This window comes from Puma concolor, chromosome C1 (assembly GCF_028749965.1).
Source record: "Puma concolor isolate L17-30 chromosome C1, mPumCon1.1.hap2, whole genome shotgun sequence".
NCBI classification, from domain to species: domain Eukaryota; kingdom Metazoa; phylum Chordata; class Mammalia; order Carnivora; family Felidae; genus Puma; species Puma concolor.
In genome coordinates, this window is record NC_141674.1 from 54,374,050 (window position 1) to 54,401,275 (window position 27,226).

The 27,226-nt window shown below is 36.3% G+C and overlaps 1 protein-coding gene across 5 annotated transcripts in view; it reads left to right on the forward strand.

The window, feature by feature from the left end:
* The window catches only part of LEPR (leptin receptor), a 105,661-nt gene that overhangs the window by 55,689 nt on the left and 22,746 nt on the right, over window positions 1–27,226 (forward strand). For all 5 annotated transcript variants that reach the window (XM_086717216.1, XM_086717218.1, XM_086717217.1 and 2 more), the window contains 10 exons: window positions 2,385–2,593; window positions 7,651–7,796; window positions 10,064–10,208; window positions 17,171–17,461; window positions 17,619–17,736; window positions 20,420–20,619; window positions 22,427–22,575; window positions 23,817–23,976; window positions 24,096–24,178; window positions 25,331–25,547. In XM_086717216.1, coding sequence (XP_086573342.1) covers window positions 2,385–2,593; window positions 7,651–7,796; window positions 10,064–10,208; window positions 17,171–17,461; window positions 17,619–17,736; window positions 20,420–20,619; window positions 22,427–22,575; window positions 23,817–23,976; window positions 24,096–24,178; window positions 25,331–25,547 — 1,718 coding nt within the window. The remainder of the gene's footprint in view (window positions 1–2,384; window positions 2,594–7,650; window positions 7,797–10,063; window positions 10,209–17,170; window positions 17,462–17,618; window positions 17,737–20,419; window positions 20,620–22,426; window positions 22,576–23,816; window positions 23,977–24,095; window positions 24,179–25,330; window positions 25,548–27,226) is intronic.

Genomic DNA, 27,226 nt, shown 5'->3' on the forward strand with positions numbered 1-27,226 from the left:
TGTTGCATCTAAGGACATGTTACCTTACCCAAGGTCACAAATTTTTTTTCCCGTGTTCTCTTCTAGACGTTTTATAGCTTTAGATTTTATATTTGAATTGATGACCCATTTTGAATTAATTTTTGAATCTGGTGTGAGTAGGGGTTGAAATCTGTTTTGTTTTGCGTATAGACGTCCCATTGCTCACCACCCTTCTCCACAGACCTGCTTTTGTACCTCTCTAGAAAGCTGGTTGTCCATATAGGTCTTCGTCTCTATTCTGTTCCATTCATCTATTTTTCTCTATACTAATACTCTATTGACTTGACCATTGTGATTCCAAAGCTGTAACTTCTTGTTTTGTTATTTTAGTGGTTGCTTTAGGATTTGTAATACAGGTTTTTAACTCATCACGGTCTAACTTATGTACCTCCGAGGAATATTATACCACTTCATGTGTAGCATGAGAACATTACAACTGCATACTTACATTATGTCCCACACTCCCAAGCTTGGAGCCAATGTCATATGTTTTACTTCTATCTGTTATAAACCTTACACTACATGGTTATTATTTTTGCTTTAAGCAGTCAGTAAATACCCTTTTTTAAAAAAATCATGATTTAATAAATACGCTCTAGTTACAAAGATCTGAGGATAATGTTGTTTTGAAAACTGGATAGTTTCCACAGACAAGACATTTTAGAATAACTGAAAAAATTCAAGAATCTGTTTTCCAGTGATTTTTTTCTATTTTCTTGGAAAAATATAAACCCTTCTTATTTTTGCTAATTCTAAACTTCATCCCCCAGAATCCTCCTTATATTAATTTGCACAAAGTATTGATCCTAAAGTAGGTATTAAACTTTTTAGAAACCTATGGTAAAGGAGTAGAGGCTCTAAAAACTAGAGAATTTTCATTACTTGATCTTGAAAGGATTCTCCTTGTCTTTATCTTCAGTACAGAACAAAAATAAATGTGTATAGCTTTTAAAATATCCCATTTTAACTTTCTCCACATTATTTTTTTAATTTTATTTTTTTATTTTTTTAAATTTACATCCAAATTAGTTAGCATATAGTGAAACAATGATTTAAGGAGTAGATTCCTTAGTGCCCCTTACCCATTTAGCCCATCCCCCCTCCGACAACCCCTCCAGTAACCTTCAGTTCTCCATATTTATTATTTATTTTTTTAATTTTAATTTTAATTTTTTTAAATTTACATCCAAATTAGTTAGCATATAGTGCAAAATTGATTTCAGGAGTAGATTACCTTAGTGTCCCTTACCCATTTAGCTCACCCCCCCTCCCACAATCCCTCCAGTAACCCTCAGTTTGTTCTCCATATTCATGAGTCTCTTCTGCTTTGTCTCCCTCCCTGTTTTTATATTCTTTTTGTTTCCCTTCCCTTATGTTCATCTGTTTTGTCTCTTAAAGTACTCATATGAGTGAAGTCATATGATACTTGTCTTTCTCTGATTAATTTCGCTTAGCACAATACCCTCTAGTTCGATCCATGTAGTTGCAAATGGCAAGATTTCATTCTTTTTGATTGCCGAGTAATACTCCATTGTATGTATATACCACATCTTCTTTATCCATTCATCCATCGATGGACATTTGGGCTCTTTCCGTACTTTGGCTATTGTTGATAGTGCTGCTATAAACATGGGGTGCATGTGTCCCTTCAAAACAGCACACCTGTATCCCATGGATAGATGCCTAGTAGTGCAATTGCTGGGTCATAGGGTAGTTCTATTTTTAGTTTTTTGAGGAACCTCCCTACTGTTTTCCAGAGCGGCAGCACCAGCTTGCATTCCCAAGTAAATACCCTTTTAAAGTTATTTTCATTTCTTTGTGTGGAACCTGTCTTCCATCTGCTATCATTTTATTTTGCCTGATGGATTTTCTTTGGCAGCTTTTATAATACACACCTGATGGGTGACGAATTCTTTCAGTTTTGGTATGCTTGAAAAAAAACCTTTATTTCATGTTTATTTTGAAAGATATTTTCTCTGGATATAGAGTTTTAGGATCACAGTATCTCTTTCCTTTTTGGTACTTCACTATTGCTTCAGTACCTTGTTGCTGGTATTATTTCTTTTAAGATTTTTTATTATTTTTAAGTCATCTCTATACCCAACATGGGGCGCGAACTTACAATTCCAAGATCCAGAGTCACATGCCCTACCGATGGAGCCAACCAAGTGCCCCTGTGCTGATATTCTTTCTAATGGCTAACCTGCTTTAACTCTTATGTTTGTATCTCTGATATAATGCATCCTTTGTTTTTCCCTAGATGCCTTTTAAGCTGGATGCGCAGAAATTTTTGTCATACATTTTAAGTAAATCCAGTACATGCCACATCTACACTAATATTTATCTCTTCTTTTTTCACATAGGCCTGAAGTGTTAGAAGAGTCACTTCCGGTCCCCCAGAAGGGCAGTTTTCTGACTGTTCAGTGTAACTGCAGTGTTCGTGACAGCTGTGAATGCCATGTGCCTGTGCCCACAGCCAAACTCAACCACACTCTTCTTATGTATTTCAAAATCACGTCTGGTGGAGTAATTTTTCAGTCACCTATGATGTCAGTTCAGCCCATAAATGTTGGTAAGTTGTGTATAAAAGAGATAATAGATCTAAACATCAGTCACACAAGCAGGTTAAAAATTGCTCACAAAATGTTTTTTTTCAATAGTTTATCTTGCTTTCGAGCTGTAAGGATGGTAAATGTGGTATGAGGAACTATTAAGAGTAGCTTCTAGAATGTTTTAAGCGCAATATAGATATCTCTGCAGTTGTTAAATTCTTTCTTAAAAACATTTTTTCTTAAATTCTGGATCTGTGCAATGGATACGTGTCGTTTGGTTATTCCTGTTTTCACTTATCAGATAATAATTTCCAAAAATAATGAGAAGCTTGTTTTTTACCTGGATTTCTTCCTTCAATAAATATTTCTCAGAGGCTCATATGTGTCAGCCACTGACCTAGGAACTGGGGAAACAATGGTGAATGAGACAAAGTTTCTGCCTCATAGACCAGAGACAATATTAAGCAGACAGGGATAGTAAAAAAGTAAACGACTAAATAATTTGCTGTACAAATCTGATTATAAGAAAAACTCAAGTAATAGGTTATGGCCCAGATTTTTAGTGCAAAGATTCCCAAAGTTTCTTTTGATCCACCTGAACATATAATTACAAATGTGAATAAGATAGGCAAGTGTTCACTTAATGATTGTGTTTATTAACTCAGTTTTGTGTATGTACGTATATTATATATAACATGTAATGTAACAGTGTTACTATTTTCCACTTGTATTTCTTGAAAGCATTGTATATAAACTTCTTACATGCATCATTGCATCATTGTTTTTGACATCACAAGAGCCACTTTTCCAGGCATCTCACACGGTTTTTCACATAGCCTCACCTTCATTTCTTTCTAAGTTACTGAGCATGACATCTACATATGCAGATTTGCATATGACATATGACATATGAATGCATTGACATCATATTTTAACATTAGGACTTTCTTTTTTTTTTTCAAAAAAAATTTTTTTTAACGTTTATTTATTTTGGGGACAGAGAGAGACAGAGCGTGAACGGGGGAGGGGCAGAGAGAGAGGGAGACACAGAATTGGAAGCAGGCTCCAGGCTCTGAGCCATCAGCCCAGAGCCTGACGCGGGGCTCGAACTCATGGACCGTGAGATCGTGACCTGAGCTGAAGTCGGGTGCTTAACCGACTGAGCCACCCAGGCGCCCCAACATTAGGACTTTCAAATAATTTGTCTTCTAGGGATATATTTTTGGTCTCTACAACATAATTATGATGACGCCTGAACAATTCCATCATGAAATTGTACCACAGGAAAAAATATACATAATATTTATAAAATACTGTTATGTTCTCTTTTTAAAACTAATTCTCTCAGGTGATTTTTAGAAGCACCTGGAGTCAGAATTTAATTGCATATTTAAAAAAAATAAAAGTTAAGATGAAGTTCTATGATAGACTTTATAAGAAACTTAAAAAGAGTTTTGTTTTTTTTCAGTAATGATTTTTGAAGAAAAAAAATCTTTCCGTATGCTTGGGCATATATGATAATGTCCCAAAATTTTAAGTTCCATAAAAGAAGTAAGAGATGGAGAGTGTCAGGTGTAGTGACTATTATTTTAGCTATGGAGGTCAAAGAGGACCTGTTTTGGGAGATAGCAGTTGGGCTAAATGAAAGAGAAAAAACTGTGTAAAACTCCAGAGCAAAAGGTGCTCCATGCAAGAAAAATAGCACCCATGAAACCTCTGAGATGGAATGAGCTTGGCAGTTGGAGGAACCAAAGAAAAGGCCTCTATGTTTGGACTGAATGAGGTAAGGGAATATCTGGAGATGTGGTCGGAGAGTTATTGGGTTCATATCGTAGGCCAGAGTTACAGAGTTGGATTTTATCCTAATTGCACTGGAAGCTTTTGAGCCAGGAGAGTGATATGGTCAGGTATGTGTGTCTGTGTGCATGTTTCAAATTTGCTCTGCATGTGGAGAAGAAAGTTGATGGGGAAAAGAGGAAGGATAGTTGCAAGAGTGGAATCAGAGGGCTCAGATAGGAGGTTATTGGAATGATCTAGTTGGTTTAGGGATGTAGCAATGGAGAAGAAAGAAATGGTCACAGTTGGAATTTATTTGGGAGATGGTGCTATCTGAGATTTCTAGTGGATTTGGTACGAAGGAAAGAGAAGAGCCAAGGATAACACTCAGGCTAGGACCAGAGCATGCCAGTGAATAGTGGTACCATGTACTGGGATGGGGAGATTTGGGGAGGATCATGTGTGACACATTAATTTTGAGATGCTTATAGATACCCAAGAGATGCTGAGTAGGCATTTGGACATATGATCCTAGAGTTCAAGGGAGATATATACAGGAGTATTTGTTGTATAGATGTTTTTGGGATTGAATAAGATCAGCCACTTAAGAGTTCAGCGAGGGAAAGACTGAGGCAGTCAGAGGGAAAAGAGGAGTAAAAGAACATGGTGGCCTGGAACCATGCAGGAACAGTGAGCAGATATGTGGAATGCCACTGAGAGGTGGAGTGAAATGGATCAGACAGCTGATCCTGGATTTTGGAAAAGGGTGGTGATCTTGATAAGAGAGAGCGCTTTCAGTGGATTGGTGAGGGGGTAGACCTGATCAGAGTAGGTTGGTTAGGAAGATGGGACATAAAGTGGGCGGAATGAGTAGTGCCAATGCTTCCAAGAGATGTTACTGTGAAAGAAGCAGGTAGGTGGCAGTATATCTAAGACTGGGGACATAGGTGGTTCAGGGAAAGATTTATTTTTATTTATTTTTTATTTTTTTATTTTTTTATTTTTTAAAAAAAAAAATTTTTTTTTTCAACGTTTATTTATTTTTGGGACAGAGAGAGACAGAGCATGAATGGGGGAGGGGCAGAGAGAGAGGGAGACACAGACTCGGAAGCAGGCTCCAGGCTCTGAGCCATCAGCCCAGAGCCCGACGCGAGGCTCGAACCCACGGACCGCGAGATCGTGACCTGGCTGAAGTCGGACGCTCAACCGACTGCGCCACCCAGGCGCCCCTTTAGATTTCTAATATTAAGGAATATATCTATACGGCAGGAAGTGTACAATAGTTTATAATTTTATGATTTCTCTTCTGTTTGATGGCTTTGCTTTGTTTTCTTTTTGGTCATGAGAACTCAGTGAGTTTCACCTATTGTTTCTAGACTTTAGTGTTTATCTGTCCCTGCTTTAAAATAACTAAAATTTGTAATATGTCACATAAAGTAAAAACTTTATTAATTTTGATTCAAGGAAAAGAGAAAAACTGTGTCTAAATTCTTGAAAATACAGTGTGTTAAGGGACGCCTGGTGGCTCAGTTGGTTGAGTGTCTGACTTTGGCTCAGGTCATGATCTCATGGTTTGTGAGTTCAAGCCCCATGTCGGGCTCTGTGCTGACAGCTCAGAGCCTGGAGCCTGCTTTGGATTCTGTGTCTCCCTCTCTCTCTGGTCCTCCCCTGCTCATGCTCTGTCTCTCTCTCTCCTTCAAAAATAAATAAAAACATTTAAAAAAAATGAAAAGAAAATACAGTGTGTTAAAAAACAGTAATGTGCCATTTTAGTTCTTGAAAATGAAATGCAAATCAGTGTTTCAATGTAATGACTATTTCTATTATGTAAGTTCTGCTAGTTAAAATCTTAAAAACACAAGAGATGTGCAAAAAGGACAAATTCATTATCTGTTTTCCATCATTTTGTCATTTTTTCTAATTTTAATACATATTTATGAATATTCTTTTATTAATTTCAAAAAAAAATCAGGAATCCAAGTATAGATGTTGTTTAATAAACTTTTTTTAAAATTTATTTTTATTCATTTTGAGAGAGAGATAGAGAGCAAATAGGGGAGGGACGGAGAGAGGGAGAAAGAATCACAAGGAGGCTCTGCGCTGTCAGTATAGAGCCCGATGCAGGGCTCGAACTCACAAACTGTGAGATTATGACCTGAGCTGAAGTCAGGAGTCAGACGCTTAACTGACCAAGCCACCTAGGCACCCCCAATAAACTTACAATACTAACAGTGTTAAACATGTTCAGTATTCTTCTCCATTATCATTTTTAATGGCTATATAGAGCCCCTTATAGGGATGAGCCATTATTTCTTTCGCCAGTCTTTTATTGTAAGATGTTTATATTGTTTCTACAAATAATTTAAAGGTTATGTGTTTTTAATTTTTCTTTTTAATGTTTATTTGTTTTTGGGAGAGAGAGAGCACACAAGCAAGGAACAGAGACAGGGGAGATGGGTTCTGAGCTGTTAGCACAGAGCCTGATGCAGGACTAGAACTCATAAACTGTGAGATCATGACCTGAACTTAAGTCAGATGCTTAACTGAGTGAGCCACCCAGGTGTCCCAAGGTTATGTGTGCTTAAAAGTACACACACACACACACACACACACACACACACACACACACACAAAATCTATACACAAATGCATATTCATACATAAACACATGCGTATACATACAAACTCAAATCATTTACTAAGCTAAACACATTGTTAGACTATGAAACTCTATGCCCATTTCTGGTGACAAGCCAGGGCCTGCTAATGCTATGTTTATTGCATGTAAAATATGCATGCTGTGGGTTATTTGAATTGGTGCATCTAGATTACTGTATTTCAAAGTTAATAGGTTTGCTGAAGTTTGCATGCATATTTGTGTGAAGTTTTACCTGAAAACTCTGTATGCATTTTCCAAGTAGTACTCTGCAAAATGCTGTTTTTCTTTGTCACCCACTAAAACAGTGGGTGAGTGTGGTAGGGAGAAGCTTCAAAGAAGTTTGGGGAATGCCAGTTTAAATAAAGTTAACAGACTTTTTTACAGCAGGAATTCATGTTTATCAAAACAACCTCATTTACTGATTTACAGTTTTTACCATTTAGGGAGAAGGAAAGGAAGATGTGTGGATTGTTATGGAAAGATACAAGGAGGAGACCTAATATTTTGGTTCTGTAATTAGCCTTTGCTTAAGGTTACCTTTTAAGTAGTTAAAAGATTAGGATCTGCTAAAAATTCATTTTGACTTTATTTTATGATTATCATGAAAATTGCTTGACTTCAAAATATTCTCTTTTCCTTAAGTGAAGCCTGATCCACCATTAGGTTTACATATGGAAATCACAGACACTGGCAATTTAAAAATTTCTTGGTCCAGCCCAACATTGGTACCATTTCAACTTCAATATCAAGTGAAATATTCAGAGAATTCTTCAACAAGTATGAGAAAAGTAAGTATAGTTTAAATTGGAAAAAAAAAATTAATGTTTATTTATTTATTTTGAGAGTGAGACAACTCTAATGTGGGAAGGGGAGAGAGAGAAGGAGAGAAAGAGTCCCAAGCAGGCTCTGTGCTGATAGCACAGAGCCTGATGTAGAGCTCGAACTCATGAAATCATGAGATCATGCCCTGAGCCAAGATGCCCTGAATCGAGATCAAGAGTCTGATACTTAATGGAGGCCGCCACTCAGGTGCCCCAGTAAGTATATTTTAGTAAACAAAATGGAACATCGAGGAGCAACTGAAGATACAGCGCTTTCCAAGTCCCATCTCAAATGCCCTTTGCTTGCCAAATGTACATGGCTCTTCTGGAGCAGAACCAGCTGTAATTTAATATTATACTTGCTTTCATTTAAGATCAGCCTAGGAAATGACCATATGAACAGCATGTCTGCATCTTTGGTAAAATGCTTTTAGAAAAATTGTTTGATGTTGCACAGTATCTCTTATGTATGGATCCATGTTATATATTGAGGGGTATGACAAATTCTTCCCAGAATTTAGTTCCAGAGAAAGTCCCACTTCCAAAAAGAGTTTATGTATAGATTATCATCTTTCTCCGTCTCTTCCCTCTCCCTCCACACATGCACGCACACACGGCTAAAGGGCTATAGAAAGTCCAGTTACAGAAACTTGGATTCATGATCGTAATCCTTTCTGATTTTACAATTCAAACTTACTTTTTTTATTGCTCAACATATTTGTTTACATGCAGTGCATACATTTGTAGTGTAAAGTGTGTCAAATCCCTTTTGCATCGTTTCAGTGTTTATTGAGTACCTAATAGGTGCTAGGAACTGTTCTACGGGCATCAGGATGCACTTGGTAGTAGAACAAACTGGAGAGGGGAGCTTGAGGGTGCTGGTGGAGATGGTAGGTTGTAGCATTAAGTGGAGGTGTGGAAGACCTCATTGAGAAGGTGACATTTGGGCAAGGATTTGAAGGAGGTTCGTGATGGAGATATACGGGGGAATTAGTTTCCAAATAGAGGAAACAGCAATTCAGAGGCCATAAGCTGGATGAGAAGCTAGAGGCCAGGGGAGTGAGTGAGAGCAAGAGTAGCAGTGGATGAATCAGAGAGGAGTAGGAGAGGAGAAGAAGGAGGTCATAAGGAGCGTGGACGGTGCGTGGAGTTTGGCATTTTCCCTTATGAAATGAATTGTTATATAATTTAGATATAAAAACTGTCTTTTTAACTCTGGGCCAGTTTTTTAAAGACTTTATTTTCATGAAGAGCAGAAAAGGAATCCTTAGTGCCACGTGTGGGAAAAGCAGAGTTAAGGCTTCTCTGGGCCTCAGCTTTCTCATCTATAAAACGGAGATAATAGAATTTGAAATATAAGTAATCTGCTATTGTGTAATACATTCCTAGCGCTTTTCACCCTTTCCCAGTTTAAGAGGCCAGGGAGTTCAGTAGCTTTGGAGTACATCATTGGAAAACTGAATTTATTTGCTAAGCAGTTCTTAGTAGTGGTTGTCTTATGCAGAATTAAGTCTCTTGGATATCTGCTCTCTAGTGTATAAACTATATTTTGATTCACTGTAGCTTATCATCAAGTTCAGGTTTTTATTTTTTTATTTTTTTTATTTTTTTAATTTTTTTTTTCAACATTTATTTATTTTTGGGACAGAGAGAGACACAGCATGAACGGGGGAGGGGCAGAGAGAGAGGGAGACACAGAATCGGAAGCAGGCTCCAGGCTCTGAGCCATCAGCCCAGAGCCCGACGCAGGGCTCGAACCCACGGACCGCGAGATCGTGACCTGGCTGAAGTCGGACGCTTAACCGACTGCGCCACCCAGGCGCCCCAAGTTCAGGTTTTTAAATTATTCGTGCCCTTCTCTGTGAAGCTTTATTCTAGGAATGTTTGTTATTCTCTGTCCACCCCTGCTCATTATTTCCTACCATGTGTGTTTATTAGAGATGTCAGTGGTGGCTTAAAGCTCTCCACTGACTTCAGCTGTGTCTCTCAAATTTCGAAAGGTCAATATTCATTATTATTCAGGTAAAAATATTTCCTGTCACTATGATTTTCTTCTTGGACTCATGGGCTCTTTAAACTTTTATTGACAAATGTGCAAATGAATTCTACTGGGGCCTGCTAACTATTCTGTAAGATTTTAATTCTTTGAAATTTGCTAAGACTGCTTGTCAACAATTTTGATAAAGGTTCCACATCAACTTGATGCTCTGATGTTTTCAAATAATATTTAATAGGCTGATGAGATTGTCTCAGCTACATCTCTGCTGGTAGACAGTGTGCTTCCTGGGTCTTCATATGAAGTTCAAGTGAGGGGCAGGAGACTGGATGGCCCAGGACTCTGGAGTGACTGGAGCGCCCCTCTGATCTTTACCACACAAGGTAGGATTGCTAATAGTGGCTCCTACTGAGAGGAGAATATGCTTCCTGATTTTTTTCTTTGGCCTGTTATAAGCATCTTAAACTTTGTGGCAGTCAAGGAGGAATGCAATATTAATGTTTTATTTAAATTTTGACAGGTTAATTTGTTAATGAAAACTTGTGTAAAGGTTCCCAAGTTTACATTCATCCATAGTAGTGTCTTGCTGAATTATTCTTTCTTACTCAAAAGGTAGAAAGATAGAAAAGATAGAAAAGATAGAAAGGTTCCAAATTTACAAATTCAGAACCTTATCTCTATTGATGTTTTTTGAATTTACATTTAGGTATATGTTTATTTATGTCAGATATGTTTATTTGACATAAATTTCAAATATTCAAATTTTATTTAATTATTATATTTTACATAATAAATAATAACATAATAAAATAATTTTTTCCACTCTAGATACTTGCTTTTGAGAGTTTTCACTGTTAATTTGCATATTTTGAAAGTTAAGCTTAACATCAGAAAAACTGTGATTTATTCAGAACTACCTCATGAAGTTGGGGTGGTGTTTTACAAAGAGGCCCGGGAGCCTTAGAATAGTGCAACCCTGTCACATGCTAACTTGTGACCATAGGAAAACACTTTGTGGACCTTTGCCTAGTTGTCTGATCCATCAAAAGACCAAAATTATTCCTACTGAAACTCATGCAGGTTGATTATGGATATATAGAGACAAGTGCTGTGTAAATCACTGAGAAGATAGTCAACACATTTAACTAAAGTTCATGTATTGATTGCTTACTATTTAAAAAGCATTGCTTAGTCAAAAAGTCTGTAGCATTAGTGGTTTAAGAGCACTGACTTTGGAGTCCAACAAGTTTATAGAAGTCCCGGCCCCACCACTTATTTGGAAAGTTTCTTAACCTTTCTATGCCTCCTTTCCTCATCTGCAAAATAGAGATGTCTTTATATGATAGAATGGCACAATTTGCCTAATGTCTGCACTGAATTAGAGGATTCTCACACAGCAAAGTTGCAAAAAAAAAAAAAAACCACAAAAAACAAAATCAAACAAAAAAAGCCCCTGCTTCACAATGTATTACTTCTATTGACGTTCATCGTATTACTGAGCATAGCTCAAATAAGTGAGGTCACTGTTACGGATTTGGAAAGCTGCCTTTAATATTTTCTTGTCCTGACCCTTAGTAAGCACTCAGTAAATAGTAGATGCAACCATAGTTTATAAACCACAACTTGATATTCAAAATCTCAGCATCTAATAAAGGTGAGAGGTTGACATGATACATAACTAATTGCATGAGCAAGGTTGTCAGAAGAGCTGACCAAGTGCTAGGCAACGGGAAAGATTGGTTCTCTCTAGGAAAGTCAGGAACCTTGTGGGAACAGATTTAGAAAACATGAATTTCTCGTCACTTTTCCTCAAATAATTATTGAGCAATGTGTGTAATATGGTGCTGACAACTCAGCTTTGGGATTATTTCCAAGGAAGGTCAACTTTTCTACCTTCAATTATTTATTGTTGATTAATAGGACTTAATGACTAGCTGTGAGTTATGTAGCAAGGAATGAATTATAAATCAAATTTTAAAGACTATCCCATGGAAGTTTTTACAACAGTGGGATGGGGTGAAGTGGGTAGAAGAGGAGAGAAGTGGTCTGGAAACCTACTCTGAGTGACCCTGTGGCCCCTTTAACTACCTTCTGGTGAAACGTTTCTCTTTGAGAAAAAAATGGCTTTCTTCTTTATGATTTTACTTCTTAATTAGATCTGAAAATGTACCCTTTCTGAAGCAGAGGGAAATTCTAAAAGAATCATTGTTATTTTTAAAGCTTGCTAATATTCAACATTTTGAATATTCATACATTTATGCCTTTTTAGAATAATGGCTCTTAGCAATGTTATGTTTTTAGTGGGACTAAAATGAAATTTTTTTAATATTTATTTTTTTAAATATATTTTTTAAAATTTTATTTATTTATTTATTTATTTATTTATTTATTTATTTATTTATTTATTTATTTATGAGAGAAAGAGAGACAGAGTGAGAGCAGGGGAGGGGCAGAGGGAGGGAGATGCAGAGTCCGAAGCAGGTTCCAGGCTCCCCACTGTCAGCACATTCATGTCAAAGCCATGAACCGTCAGATCATGACCTGAGCCTAAGTCATATGCTTAACCGACTGAGCTGCCTAGGCACCCCTAAAATGAACATTTTGATCGATTATGATGTGATAATTATTTGTGTTATATTTCATGTAAGATTTTGTTTTAGATTGTTCAGGTCAGTTTTTTTAGACCTTTGGATGGACATAGGCTTAGTTCTGTTTTACATTGTGCAAAATCCTTTCATACTACTATTACTTTCTTAGTTCATGGTCATTATGTGCAGGATTAAATTTGCTTGGTTTCGAATATGTTGGGCCACATTCTTATGCTTTCGTGCATAATATAAATAAGATTTATGAATATGTATTATAAAACACACACATAGGCATATATATGCCCTTCCCTCTGCATATATTTAGTGTTTTGTGTACCTGACAGTAATAAAGATATGTTTTGTTGAGAAGAAACTTTACCAATTTATTTACTTGTACAGTCTCTAACAGTATTACAATTAACACCTATCCTTTTACTTATTCACCACAGGTGTATCCCTTTAGTGACTTTAGACATCCCAAACAGAAATGTCTGAAAATAAGTTAAAAATAAAGCCAGACAGTGAGTAAACAGCTGCCCCAATGGGCAGAATTTGTTGATTTAGCAATAAGTGTAAAAGTAGCTTACTAGTTTAACAGACTTGGATGGCTTAGTTGCCAGTGAGTGGTACCAGGTAAATATTAAGGGAAAGATAGAAACTTGCCAAATAGAAAGTAGACTAGGGTCACCAAGAGTGGGGAGAAAAGCCTACACACTTCAGTAGCTCCCAAGCACATTTCTGTGTTACAGTATCATCTTCTGTAATGATGTAATGATGGGTGCTAAATCATAAATCAAAGGTACAATTAGGTTCATACTTCCCTACTGAATAATAATAATAATAATAATAATCATAGTAATGACAGTTACAGGGTACTTCCTGTGTTTCAAGCACTGCTCTAAGTGCTTTACATGTATTATCATTTTATCCTTTTGATGCCCTGTGAGATACGGTATTCACCTATGTCTCCCTGATACTCCCTTTTTGCAAACAGAGCAGTCGAGATTTAGAGAGGTTAAGTAACTTGTAAAAGTTGGCACAATCTAGAGCTGGCAGGCCAATCCCAGCGCTCATGTTTGTACACACTAATACAGTGATTAAGTGCATGATGTATATTTATGCAAGATTTCTGGTGTCACTAAAAATTGATACTGGGAACTAATAAGCAGTAAACTTACATCGAGCATTTTAGTGGGACCTCTCATTTCCTTCATGGTTCCTGATAAACGAGGTTTCAGTGTTGCTTAGGTTGTTCAAGTTTTAGTTTTGCTGAGTTTGCCTTCACAGCACTTTCCACACCTCACGGTGCTTACTGCACTTGAGGCTTGTTCTTGAGTGCTGTGCATCAGTGAAGTATGTTTCTCCAAACTCGGGAGCTTCCTATTCTTATGTAAAAGGATTTGGATCCTTCTCCCTTAAATCGAGGTATTTAATATTATTAGATTATCTTCTGTTGCTCACTGCTAGGTGCTACAATGACATCCACCAAACAGAAGCATTCTGTAAGTTTGAGGCATTAACTTATTTAGCATGAGTGAATTAGCACATGTGCTTTATCATTTCCAAACACTTTGGATTTTATTGATTTTTCTTTTTTTTTTTTTAATTTTTTTTTTCAACGTTTATTTATTTTTGGGACAGAGAGAGACAGAGCATGAACGGGGGAGGGGCAGAGAGAGAGGGAGACACAGAATCGGAAACAGGCTCCAGGCTCTGAGCCATCAGCCCAGAGCCTGACGCAGGGCTCGAACTCCTGGACCGCGAGATCGTGACCTGGCTGAAGTCGGACGCTTAACCGACTGCGCCACCCAGGCGCCCCAATTTTTCTTTTTTTAACAGAGGTTGTCTGATGTATTGTTGCTGGAGCAAACAGAATGCTCATTATCAGTACCTTTATAGTTACTATTTTGTAGTCATTGATTTATTAAAGCTGTACCTACCAAGTACACAGTTAATGAAGCATTGACCATTTCTAATCAAGGAATTCTTACAGATTTTTTGAAAATGAATTGGCTAGGTTCTTTCTTTGTAGCTATTGGGAGACCTTGGACTTTGAGAAGAAAACCCAGGACCCTCGCAGAACTTAGGAAGGCTAACAATGTTGCAGTTGAGTTACGACGCCACACGCTTAAAACAAGTTTAGAAGTGCTCACTTCTTGTAGTACCTTTCTTAATTACATTCTTGTGCTGCCGAAGAAGAGGAGAAACAGATAATTTCTTCATTTCATACTTGGCAGTGCTTATAATGTGCTAGAGAAAATATTTTCCCCTCAAAGGAAAATAGGAAGTCTGCTTTGAAAATTTAAAAATCTATTTTCTGGAGCTATAATAAACACATTGTAAAATAACTTTAACTGTAATGTTTTGATTCATGATTTATGTTCATGTAGGTAATTCACTAATATTTATCAAAAGATTTTCCTCTTTTAATGAAATTCATTATTTTAGACCTTACAAAAGTATTGGTACCTGGTCATCAGAAGAAAATTATTTTCTCGTTTTACAAATTAAATGTTGTGGAGTATCTTACATGAGAATAAAATATATATTTATATTATTTTAAAAATTAAATATTAATTTACTTCATATCAATTTCTGTATATTCAATGTAAACTTTACACATCATCAGGTTTTTAATAACCTGCTTTTCTTTTTTGTAAGCTAATATCTTAGTATTTAATCATGCCAAAATATTATGACTTTAACTGCATTTCTTGATTAAGCCTTACTGAGGCATTCAATTTTGAAGTGAAATGGTTTGAGTTTTTCATTATCTTTAAACATAAAAGATTCAGCTTAGCTTTTGAAATCTAATGTGTACTCTTTAAAAAAATAAATTACTCTTAAAGTTTTGAAGCCATTCAGTAATGACATGTGGAGCATATTGAAAATAGGTTAATGATTTTTCAGATCTGTGCTAGGTACTTGCGTGCAGTAAGTAATGTACTAACGAAGCTTGAGTGCCATCCTAGGCTAGGGTTAAAAATCTAATGGACTGTCTTCTGTCTAGTGATTTCATGCTACTAGTTTTTTTCTTGTTTATGCTTGACTGCAAACGTACAAAATACAAATGTTTTGTTTGGATTCTAAATACAAAGGCCATGGAGTTTAGCCCGCTATTGCAAAAAAGAAAAAACTTAAATATAAAAATCAATGAAGTTTTTCACTTTTGTTTTTGGGGGGTAATCCAGATGATATAAAATAATAAAAATCAATGAAGGTTTTCGTTTTTGTTTTGGGGGTAATCCAGATGATATGAATAGAAACATATTCATATTCTCTCAGAAGAAAATGTCTTATTGTGAATTGTACAACTGAAATACACTGTTTTTGTAATGCACTGTGGCAGAAATGATTTCTTCTTATGTAAACAATCACTTTTATTGTTTCTAATTAAAAATATAGATTGTTTTATTAAATAATAAATTCTTTTATTAAAAATAAAAATATATAAACATTATGTAAACAATAGATTATTTTATTAAAAATAAAAATATATTGTTTCCAACAATAGGGGACCAAAAAAGTAGTATGGAATAGTGTAGAGGCATTAAAAAATAATAATATTTTAGAAAAATATTGGTTCCTCTTATCCTTAACCACAGCATACTGGCATTAAATAACTTTAAAACATTACAGACCAGTATTTAAGGTTTACCTGTTTTGGTGCATTGGGGCATTGTTGATTTTACATTCCCTAACTAGTTCTCTTTATTTATTTATTTATTTATTTATTTATTTATTTATTTATTTATTTTTTAATGTTTAAGAGTGAGAGACAGAGAGAGAGCGAGCAGGGGAGGTGCAGAGAGAGAGAGAGAGAGAGAGAGAGAGAGAGAGAAAGAAAGACGGAAACACAGAATCTGAAGCAGGCTCCAGGCTCTGAGCTGTCAGCATAGAGTCAGATGTGGGGCTCGAACTCACAAACCATGAGATCATGACCTGAGCCAAAGTTGGATGCTTAACCAACTTAGCCAGCCAGGTGCCCTGTCCCTAACCAGTTCTCTTATTTAAAGCTTATTTTTCAGCTTTACCTGCTGATTGAAATTTTCATATATCCAAATGAGACAATAGCAACCACCATTTATTCTTCAGAATTTTGCCTTTACAGTGATTTGATTCAAGAACTCAGCCTAGGTTTCACTGATTCATAAGGCACAGTCTGATGAAAACATGTCATTGTGGAATTAGGTTATATTTCATTTAAATTGATTTTCTGCCTGTCAATTAGCAAGTGACAATTACTCACTAAATACACTTTGTAATAAATTTCTATGTTTAGAAAATACTGAGACAGGGGTGCCTGGGTGGCTCAGTTGGTTGAGTGTCTGACTTTGGCTCAAGTCAAGATCTCACAGTCCATAAGTTCAAGCCCCACGTTGGGCTCTGTGCTGACAGCTCAGAGCCTGGAACCTGCTTCAGATTCTGTGTTTCCCTGTCTCTCTGGCTCTCCCCCACTCATGCTCTCTCTCTCTCTCTCTCTCTCTCTCTCTGTCAAAAATAAATAAAACATTAAAAATTTTTTTAAAAGAAAATAGACATTTTTGGAAGTTCAAGTGATTTGGAAATGGGAATGCCTGGATACTACAGAATTGTACGTAAGCAGGCAGTACAAGTTATACAGTCTCTTAGTGCACTCATTTTATTTTTGGCAGTGTGATCCTGATTGCATTGTGAATCTTCTCTATGTAGCATAAATTCCATACAGGATGTTTTTGTTCTTCATCTGATATCCTCCCTTTCTTCTCTTATTGCAGATGTCATATACTTTCCACCTAAAATTCTGACAAGTGTCGGGTCTAACGTTTCTTTTCACTGCATTTATAAAAATGAAAACAAGATTGTTTCCTCAAAAAAGATTATTTGGTGGATGAATTTAGCTGAGAAAATTCCTCAAAGCCAGTATCATGTCGTGGGTGACCATGTTAGCAAAGTTACTTTTCGCAGTTTGAAGGCAACCAAACCTCGAGGGAAGTTTACCTACGACGCAATATACTGCTGCAACGAGCGTGAATGCCACCATCGCTATGCTGAATTATATGTGATTGGTAAGAGTACTGAACTTCCCTTCATTTCCTTCCACAGACAGATTTTTATTATGGACCCTATATTAGAGTCCCATTGATAATGTAAGGAAATTTTATTTTCATTAAAAAATGTGTGGTGATTTTGCTTTGTATTAATATTTTAATGTGTTTTAAATAGATGTCGATATCAATATATCATGTGAAACTGATGGGTACTTAACTCAAATGACTTGCAGATGGTCAACCAATGCAATCCAATCACTCGTGGGAAGTACTTTGCAGTTGAGGTATCATAGGTATGTATTATTTTTGCTGAGTTATTATTCTGTGGATATGGTGAGATAAAACTTTTTATAGAAATATCATCAGAACAGTAGTCTAGTAGACGTTCTTCCTAATAGAGGAAGGTACTATATACTTAGGAAATTGTTGAGGGATTAGGTGATTTTTGAAAAAATTTACATTGGTAGAAAAAATATAACTTGTTTTTACCTCAAATTATTTTTCTGATAATCAGTTAATTTTCCATAATTGCCTTTTAATTATTGAATGAAATCCAGGAAGAATTGGCTTCTGTACATTTTAGTTTGACTTAGAGAATTGGCCAGAGGAGAATATCCATGATTATAGAGGTCCAGTATCATTTGCTAAAGATAAATATCTTGGAAAAAAGTCAGAGGTTGTTGCACAAAGATTCTAAGAGATAATATGAATGCTTTCAGAAGTAGGAAAGATTAGGAAAGAAATGCTTAATAAGGAGTGAAGTGTTATGATAAAGAGTAATTTATGCTTGTTTATTTTTGTGCTTCCCTGTTTTGAAATGATTCCAAGACATCATCTTCCTGTAGTGTCATCTGAAGTAATAGAACTCTTGATTAGGAGGAGGTAGATACATTTTTATTTTTATAATCTCTCTTAGTAGTTTTCAGTGATATATACTGCTCTCAAACACGCTGTCTCAATTTGTGTTCATACTGGGGCCTTCCAGTTTGTCTCCCTTGTCCTCATTTCTTCTTTTTTTTTTTTTTTTTTAATGTTTTTATTTTTATTTTTGAGACAGAGAGAGACAGAGCATGAGCCGGGGAGGGGCAGAGAGAGAGAGAGAGAGTGAGTGAGAGACGGAATCCGAAGCAGGCTCCAGGCTCTGAGCTGTCAGCACAGAGCTTGACACGGGGCTTGAACTCACGAACTGTGAGATCATGACCTGAGCTGAAGTCAGACGCATAGCCAACTGAGCCACCCAGGCGCCCCTACTCATTTATTCTTAAAATCTAAATTTTCTACGTGAAAAACAAATCCCCGTCCTCAAATACTGTGATCTGAATTCTGTTCCTAAAGTGACTAGTCTATTCTTTAAAAAAAATTTTTTTTAATGTTTTATATTTTTGGGAGAGAGAGACAGAGCGTGAGCAGGGGAGGAGCAGAGAGACAGGGAGACAAGGAATCTGAAACAGGCTCCAGGCTCTGAGCTGTCAGCACAGAGCCGGACATGGGGCTCAAACTCATGTACCGGGAGATCATGACCTGAGCCAAAGTCGGGCGCTCAACCGACTGAGCCACCCAGGCACCCCATGACCAGTCTATTCTATTCTTATGTAGTGGTAGAAAAATGGGGCAATTTCTACATTTCTTACATGGGAATAATAGCTGGCTTCATCTTACTTGATAGTAGCATTTTAAAATCAATAGAATGTTCATGGGATGCCATTTTACTTCTATAATCTGTCTTTACGTTCCTTCCATAACATTTTCATATTAAAAAAGGTGTTTGTGGATGATCATCACATAAGCTCTGTACCTCAATTAAATCGCTAATATTTACAGAAGAGTATGAAACTCCTGCATGTACTGTGGCGAGTTTTTTAAACCTCTCTAAGCCTCGACTTCCTTGTCTGTAAAATGGAGTGAATAATAGGACTTACAAGGTTTCTGTGAGAATTAATGATAAATTCCATTTAATTATAGTTAAGTGATAGAATTTCTCCTGGTAAATATTCAGTAAATGGCTATTGCTGTCATGATGACAAAGATATAACCTTTGCATTCCAAATGGAGCATTACTGTGTTTCTGTACATGGTCACGGTTCTTTTTACCGCAGATGACTCCCCATGCCTTGTTCTCATCTCTCCCCTCTCCCCACTAGCACTCATTCACACACAGACACCCCAATGATTGTAATTTTGAGGAGACAGGCAGCAAAATGTCACAAAAAATAGAACGAGAAACATAAGAATGTAGGTTTTTCATTTTCTTGTAATCTCCTTACTCCATTTTTATGGAAACAAAATGCTAATTTAACCACTTAAATACCATGTTCAGAGCAAATAGTGGCAGAAGGGCTATTTCAAAGAAAAGGAAAAATGCTTCGTATGTTCTGAGGTAGAGTGTTGATCGGGACACAGTTATAAAAATTGCTTTCTTAATTTTCTTCTCTGAGAAAATGCGTTATATATTTATATGATTCAGATATAAATCAAAGATTGGTATTGTTTTCATTGTAATGCTCCGAACTGGAAAATACTAGGACATTGTCAATTAAGCTATAATTTACTGTCATCAGTTATGTCTTCAGTTTCTGGTGGAATTTAATCCATATTTAAAGTGTAAGGGATTTATCTTCCTTCCCATCTCAGGAATGCTCCAATACTACTTGTGATCCATACTTTTAAAATGATAATCACTTAAATATAATATTAACTTAACTTTCAGTGTCGTAGGTTCTACCTCTACTTGGATCCATAGAGAAGGAATACCAATTATTTTATTTGCATTTCCATTTAGTATCTAATAAAATATTTAATAAGGTTTGTTGTCATTTTTATGGAAATACATAAAATTGTGATACAGTGGGGAAATCAAAAATGCATTTCCAATAAGAACATCTATTTTAAGTGGAATAAAATCTATGGCGTTCTCTCATATATCTTACCGTTTTCATCAATGTTGTATATTAACTGAGTGTTCTCGTATCTTTTAAGGAGCAGCCTTTACTGCTCTGATGTTCCATCTATTCATCCCATATCTGAATCTAAAGATTGCCATTTGCAGAGAGATGGTTTTTATGAATGCGTATTTCAGCCAATCTTTCTATTGTCCGGCTATACAATGTGGATTAGAATCAATCACTCTTTGGGTTCACTTGACTCTCCACCAACGTGTGTTGTTCCTGATTCTGTGGGTATGTCAAACTGTGTTGTGTGTCTTCATTTTTATTAGCAGATTTGGATTCAGGTTGATTCATGGTAATTGTTGTGTTTTACCATTTTCAGATAACACTATTTTTAAACAAAATTTTGTGTGTGTTTATAGTGGAATTGAAAAGACAATCAACCTTAGAAAGTTTTACTGTTTTTATTTTTTTAAGTTACTTATAGCACAATGTTTTTGTAATAGGAATACTTTCAGCATGTAATTTGATAAGTTATATTGGTCATTGGTAATAAAATGTAGCAGTAATATTATTGTAAATAATGCACTGCTTTGTTTTTCTCCCAATGTACTTACGAAAACATTTGGTGTTTTTAATTTAGAAATTTAATTTGGGTATTGTGATGGATTTTGTAATCTGAGTAGTCATAACCAGAGAGTTTAATTTGTGAGGCTGTGTAGGCTACCGAAAGATTCAAAATGACTACACTGAACAAGAAAAAAATAAAGATGATATCCATCATGATATTTTTAAATACGCTTAAAAAAGATCCACTGATTTCAAAGGATTAAGAATATATTGAAAGAATATATTGAAAAGTATAATATATCCCTCCAATATTGCTGCAAAGTCTTTGAGAAATGACCTATTTATGATTATGCAATAGAGGTAAAAGAATATCTTTGGTCCTATATACGATTTTGTTGGGAAATTATGCCAAAAATCAGTATTTGATTCGTTATATTTTCAAATAATTAGTACGCATCTGAATTAAAACCTATATTTTGTTAAATGTATGATAAAATCATAATATTTAGGGTTTTTTTTATTACCATAGAGTCCCAATTAATTGATTTCCTCCCCCACGTGCGCGCATGTGCACACACATGCACATGCATACACACAAACTATTTAGTTTGGTTCCACTTAAAGGGATTTTACTGTAAGGAGTACTTCTCTGGTACTAAGTATCTTGGAATAGCATGGAACCCTCCTACCACTCTCTACCCCACAAACACACACATTAATAACTTCACATGTAATATATGACACTATGAATTCAGTTCTATATGTTATCAAAACAACCTTTGATGTTATTCTTTTCAGTACTAAAATTAGGAGTTTAAGTTAGGCTTATACTGCCTACTTAGTACTAGAAAACAAGGTGGAGATTCAACTTTAGGATCCAAATGCCAGTTCCATATGTTACTAGCTTTGTAAACATGGGCTAGACATGTAAGTGCCCCGTGACTAGTTTATCACCCATAAAATGTGGAAAGCTTCTCCTTCCTCCTCACTGTGCATGTTGTAGGGATCATGCAAACTCTTGTACTTTAAAGTATCCTTTCTGCAAACTAGATATTCATGGAATATATCCATATGATATCCATATGATTCAGTCAAGTAAGATCACAGATTGAATGTCTTAGCATCTCTCACATATTCATACTTCCTTTTCTGAGGAGGAATTAACTTTTCAGGAGTTGAAATGTATGTCATCTTACTGTTGGTCAAGAATGTCTTCTTCATATATGAAGAATTGGATAAGCATGAGAAACATTAGAAATGAAAAGGTTTAGAGGTTTTGGCCATCAACAGTCTTAAGGTATTATAAGTGCAGAGCTTCAGAGTTCATACTACTGTGCTGGGATGTTGGGACTTTTAGTTCCCAAATATGCTGAGTTTGCACATTGACTTGTACTATTTTTTTTTAATCTCCTTTGAGAAGGAGATACTGCTTTATAGAGTATAAAAGATTATAACATCATGATAATGTTTTAAAAATATTCTCACTGTTTAAATTACTGTTATACAGTACTATTTTTAAATTTTCTAGTGAAACCACTGCCTCCATCCAGTGTGAAAGTGGAAATTACTGTAAAAATTGGATTATTGAAAATATCTTGGGAAAAGCCAGTCTTTCCAGAGAATAATCTTAAATTCCAGATTCGCTACGGCTTAAGTGGAAAAGAAGTACAGTGGAAGGTACATTTTACATAGAAATGTCTTCAGCTTGTGTCACTAAATGTTATTTCTTATAAGTGTTTAAGAATTTTATTGCATAAGATTTATTTTATTGGCACAAATGTACATCTTCCTGTATTCCGTAGCTGTTTTTGTTAAGTAGATATTTCTATAGGTTTAACCCTTTTTAAAAGAATTGTTTTCATGTTTATTTTTGAGAGAGATAGAGATAGACAGAGACAGAGAGAGAATGAGTGGGGGAAGGGCAGAGAGAGAGAGAAGGGGCAGAGGATCTGAAGCAGGCTCTGCGCTGGCAGCAGAGAGCCCAATGTGGGGCTCAAACTCATGAACCATGTGATCATGACCTGAGCTGAAGTTGGGCACTTAACTGACTGAGCCACCCAGGCACTCCTAGGTCTAACCCTTTAAAGTTATGACATTTCCTGTAACCCATCATTTCCCAAAATGAGTTTGACAGAATATTGAAATATTCCTTGAAAAAAGATTGCATGGATGAATAAATGTAGGAACCCCTGTATCACTGTGTGTTCCTAGTACAGAACTGCACTGAGTTACATATTAAAGGTTTAGATAGGTCCTGCATCAAAGTAATATTTGTGACTTTATTTTATTCTGTGTTTCTCAAACTCAATTTACCAAGGAACTCTTTTTCCTTTAACATCTAATATTCTTTAGTACACTTATGTTCAAAGGGACACATTTTGGAAGAAGCTGCTTTTACCAAACAACTAAAACCACACCCATAGTGGCAAGTGTGCATATGGTGACAGGCCACGTCAGTTTTCAGATGGCAGCCGGCAAAGACCCAGGAATATTAGGAACCCTAATTATGCCTTTAGATCATCATGATTTTAGCAGAAAGGATATGACAGTTTACCATCTTATTGAAGAGACTATCAAAGATATCACTATGTAACCACTCAGTTAAAATTATTAAGAATTTCTGTGGGTAGAGGATTAGTGGACAGAAATTAGTAATAGAGTTGAGAACAGCTGAGAGTGAGGTTGCAAGTAGGTCAGTCCAAATCTTGGCCTGAGAAGGAGACCACAGATGACTAAGATAATCCTTCACTTGAAGGAGCTCAAGATCCAAGTCACATATTTCTGTAGCCAGAAAACACAAAGTCAGCCCTCTGTTAATTTTGGAATAGTATTAAGGTTTTAAATAGAATGCACTTCAGGACCCTTCAGCTACATAGGTGTTGGTAATGATTACTCTAATGCTTGAGTTTATTTTACAGATGTATGAGGTACATGATGCAAAATCCAATTCTGCCAGCGTCCTGGTGCCAGATCTGTGTGCTGTCTATGCTGTTCAGGTGCGCTGCAAGAGGCTGGATGGGCTGGGATATTGGAGCAATTGGAGTAGTCCAGCCTACACAGTTGTCACAGATATAAAAGGTCTGTAGAGATTTTGTAAATGTGTCTTAAAAATGCACGAGGATGTGCGTTTCCAATAGGACTAAAAACTATTCCTTCTGAGAGCACATGTACAACTTGGGCTCCTTGTCCTTCTGCAGTTCCTACCAGAGGACCTGAAGTTTGGAGAATAATTAATGAAGACACCACTAAAAAAGAGAGAAATGTTACTTTACTTTGGAAGGTATTCCTGCTTTTTATATTACTCTTAAATTTTATTTTTATACTTATGAAAGACTTCATAATCCTGTCATTTTTTAGGCTCTGCAGTCCAATATTTCATTTCAGTTTTGAGATGTGATTGCAGAGAGCTACAATGCGCTGGCATGGAGTTCAGGGAACTTCATTCTATTCTCAGCTGAGTATATTACAGCTAGGTCAGCATTATTTTGGCAAAGTTGCTTAGATGCTTCAGCCTCAGTTTTCTCATCTGTATAAATGTAGAGCTGGACTAGATGATATCTGATAAAATTCTACTCCCCACCTACCCAGATTGTTCCACACCCCGCAGGCATACATGTGTATGTGTTTGTGTTTTTTTTTCTGTTATTTCTGATTTTGAGGAATCTCGATGACAAAAAAAAAATATATGGAGAAACACTTCCAGTCGACTGTATGGAGTCGTTTTCGATGGGTTGTAAGGCATTGGCAGCACTGAATCTTATTTGAAACAGGTGGCAGTAATGGAGGAAGTGGGGTGTATTGTCAATGCTCTGTAGAATGGAAGAACATAATTGGACTAGATATGTATTTTACATGGAATCATCAGTGATCTGGTATGATTTTTTTTTAAGTGATCGGGCAGAAATTCTGGGATGCCGTATACATGGTTCTGATAGCCTCTGTTACTTGAAGTAGCAACAATTATGAGAAGAGATAACAAATGACACTGGGGTTAACATAAGTGATGATTAATATCTTTTCAGCTCTTTCTTGTTGTTGCTTTGCAGAAGCAGAACGTTGTTGGTTTTTCAGATGAGGAAACTCTTGACTCTCTGCCGGTCTTTCTTTTCTCTAAAATTAGTGTGAAACTTCTCAGTAGAAAAGTGTCCTAATTGTATCATAATTAATTATACTTAAATGATTTATTCCCTGAGTCTTAAGGAAAAAAATAAGTTTCCTGTGCTGTATACCCATCCCGATGACTTCATTGTGTCTCTGTCAGACACCAGCCCTCTCCTACCTCACCTCCCCATACTTCAGCCTTGAACTAGCCAGGGCTTGCCCTGGTCTGCCCCTGCCTCCCAGTGGGAAACGTATAAGAAGAGTTCATGAGCTTGGTTGATATAAAAAGCACGGGAGCCCTTAAACTAATCAATTTTCATGTTTACTACAGCCTCTGATGAAAAATGACTCATTGTGTAGTGTAAGAAAATATGTGGTAAAACATCATACTTCCCGCAATGGAACATGGTCAGAAGATGTGGGAAATCACACTCAATTCACTTTCCTGTGGACAGAGCAAGCACATTCTGTTACAGTTCTGGCCGTCAATTCAATTGGTGCTTCTTTTGTGAATTTTAATTTAACATTCTCATGGCCTATGAGCAAAGGTAAGAAAGGGTACAGGGTGGTAAACCTGTGCCCCTTTCAATATCTAATTTTTACAAACTCCTCCCATTCTGAATGATCTTCCAAGAAGCCTGCAGTTCCCTGAATCTGTAAGTCTGTCTCCTGTCTTTAATTTCTTCTTTTCTGAAAAACAGCAAAGCAGGTTGTACCCTGGTTATATAATATGGTCCTTGGGTTTTCATGTGGTAGAACCATGTTGAAATAATATTATGATAAATGAGAATATTCTAGTAAATCTAATACCTAAACCTTTTGGATCAATGCAAGTTGTACGTGAATTAATCTCTCTCTCCCTGCCTCTGTGTGTGTGTGTGTGTGTGTGTGTGTGTGTGTGTGTGTGTGTGTGTGTGTAAAAGTAAGTACAGGTACATGTGTGTATTATATTTATTACATACATATGTAATAGTATGACATGGATGCAAGTAATTGTTCAGACTGGAAAATTAATCTGTTCTTCATTAAAAAAATTTTTTTAACATTTTTATTTATTTTTGAGACAGAGAGAGACAAAGCATGAATGGGGGAGGGTCAGAGAGAGGGAGACACAGAATCTGAAACAGGCTCCAGGCTCTGAGCTGTCAGCACAGAGCCCAACGCGGGGCTCGAACTCACGGACCGCGAGATCATGACCTGAGCCAAAGTCAGCCGCTTAACTGACTGAGCCACCCAGGCACCCCTGTTCTTCATTTAATACAAGTGATGAACTGGGGCTCTGTGGTGGCTCAGTCAGTTAAGCATCCAACTCTTTGTTTTGGCTCACAGTTCATGAGTTCAAGCCCTGGAGCCTGATGCATGGGGCCTGGGATTCTCTCTCTCTTCCTTTTTCTCTGCTCCTCTTCCATGCTCTCTCTCAAAATAAATAAATAACTTTTTAAAAAAGTGATGAACCTTCTTTAATTAATTTTGATATATTTGATTAGAGAATTGAGAACTGCCTTAATAGGAGTTTCCAATCTGCATTACATATTCAAAGTGTAACTTTTTAATGGAAAATTCAAATCTCTTGTATCTCTACTAATCTCTTCCATGAAGTCTTTGCTTATTGCTTTGATTAGGTATGTCCTAAATTGGGGTGCTTCCTACCTTTCTTAAGGTATTTTATATCTTGCCTTATATTAATGATTAGTTTTGTACGTATAGTGTAAGCTTCTTGTAAGTTCCATAGCATCTACACAATGTTTTACACTAAAAATATTTTCCATCAAGATGTTCTAGAAATATGTATTGAATGCTGCACTGTGTTAAGTGGTGGGAACTCCAATGTGAGAAAAACTATAAATGGTCTCAGTATCCACAGAGCCAAATCAACTTTTTGATTATTTAATTAACAAATAATCAAATAATCATACAAGTTGATGCTTATTTACAAACTGAGATAAATGTTCCCAGGAGAGGAATATAATTTTATAAAAGAAAATAAAATAGGAACCTGACTTGGTATTGAGGTTTAGAGAGGCTTTCTTAAGCAAGCAGTATAGGAATGAAACTTCCCCAAAAGAGCATTGGCTCTTGAGAGAGGAAGAGTCTGACCGAAAGTCCTTGTGGCATAGGAGAGGACATGAAGGAATTTTATCCTCACATATGGAAATACAGTGGAGGCTTTTTTTTTTTTTAAGTAGGCTTCATGCCCAGCACAGAGTCCATTGTGGGGCTTGAACTC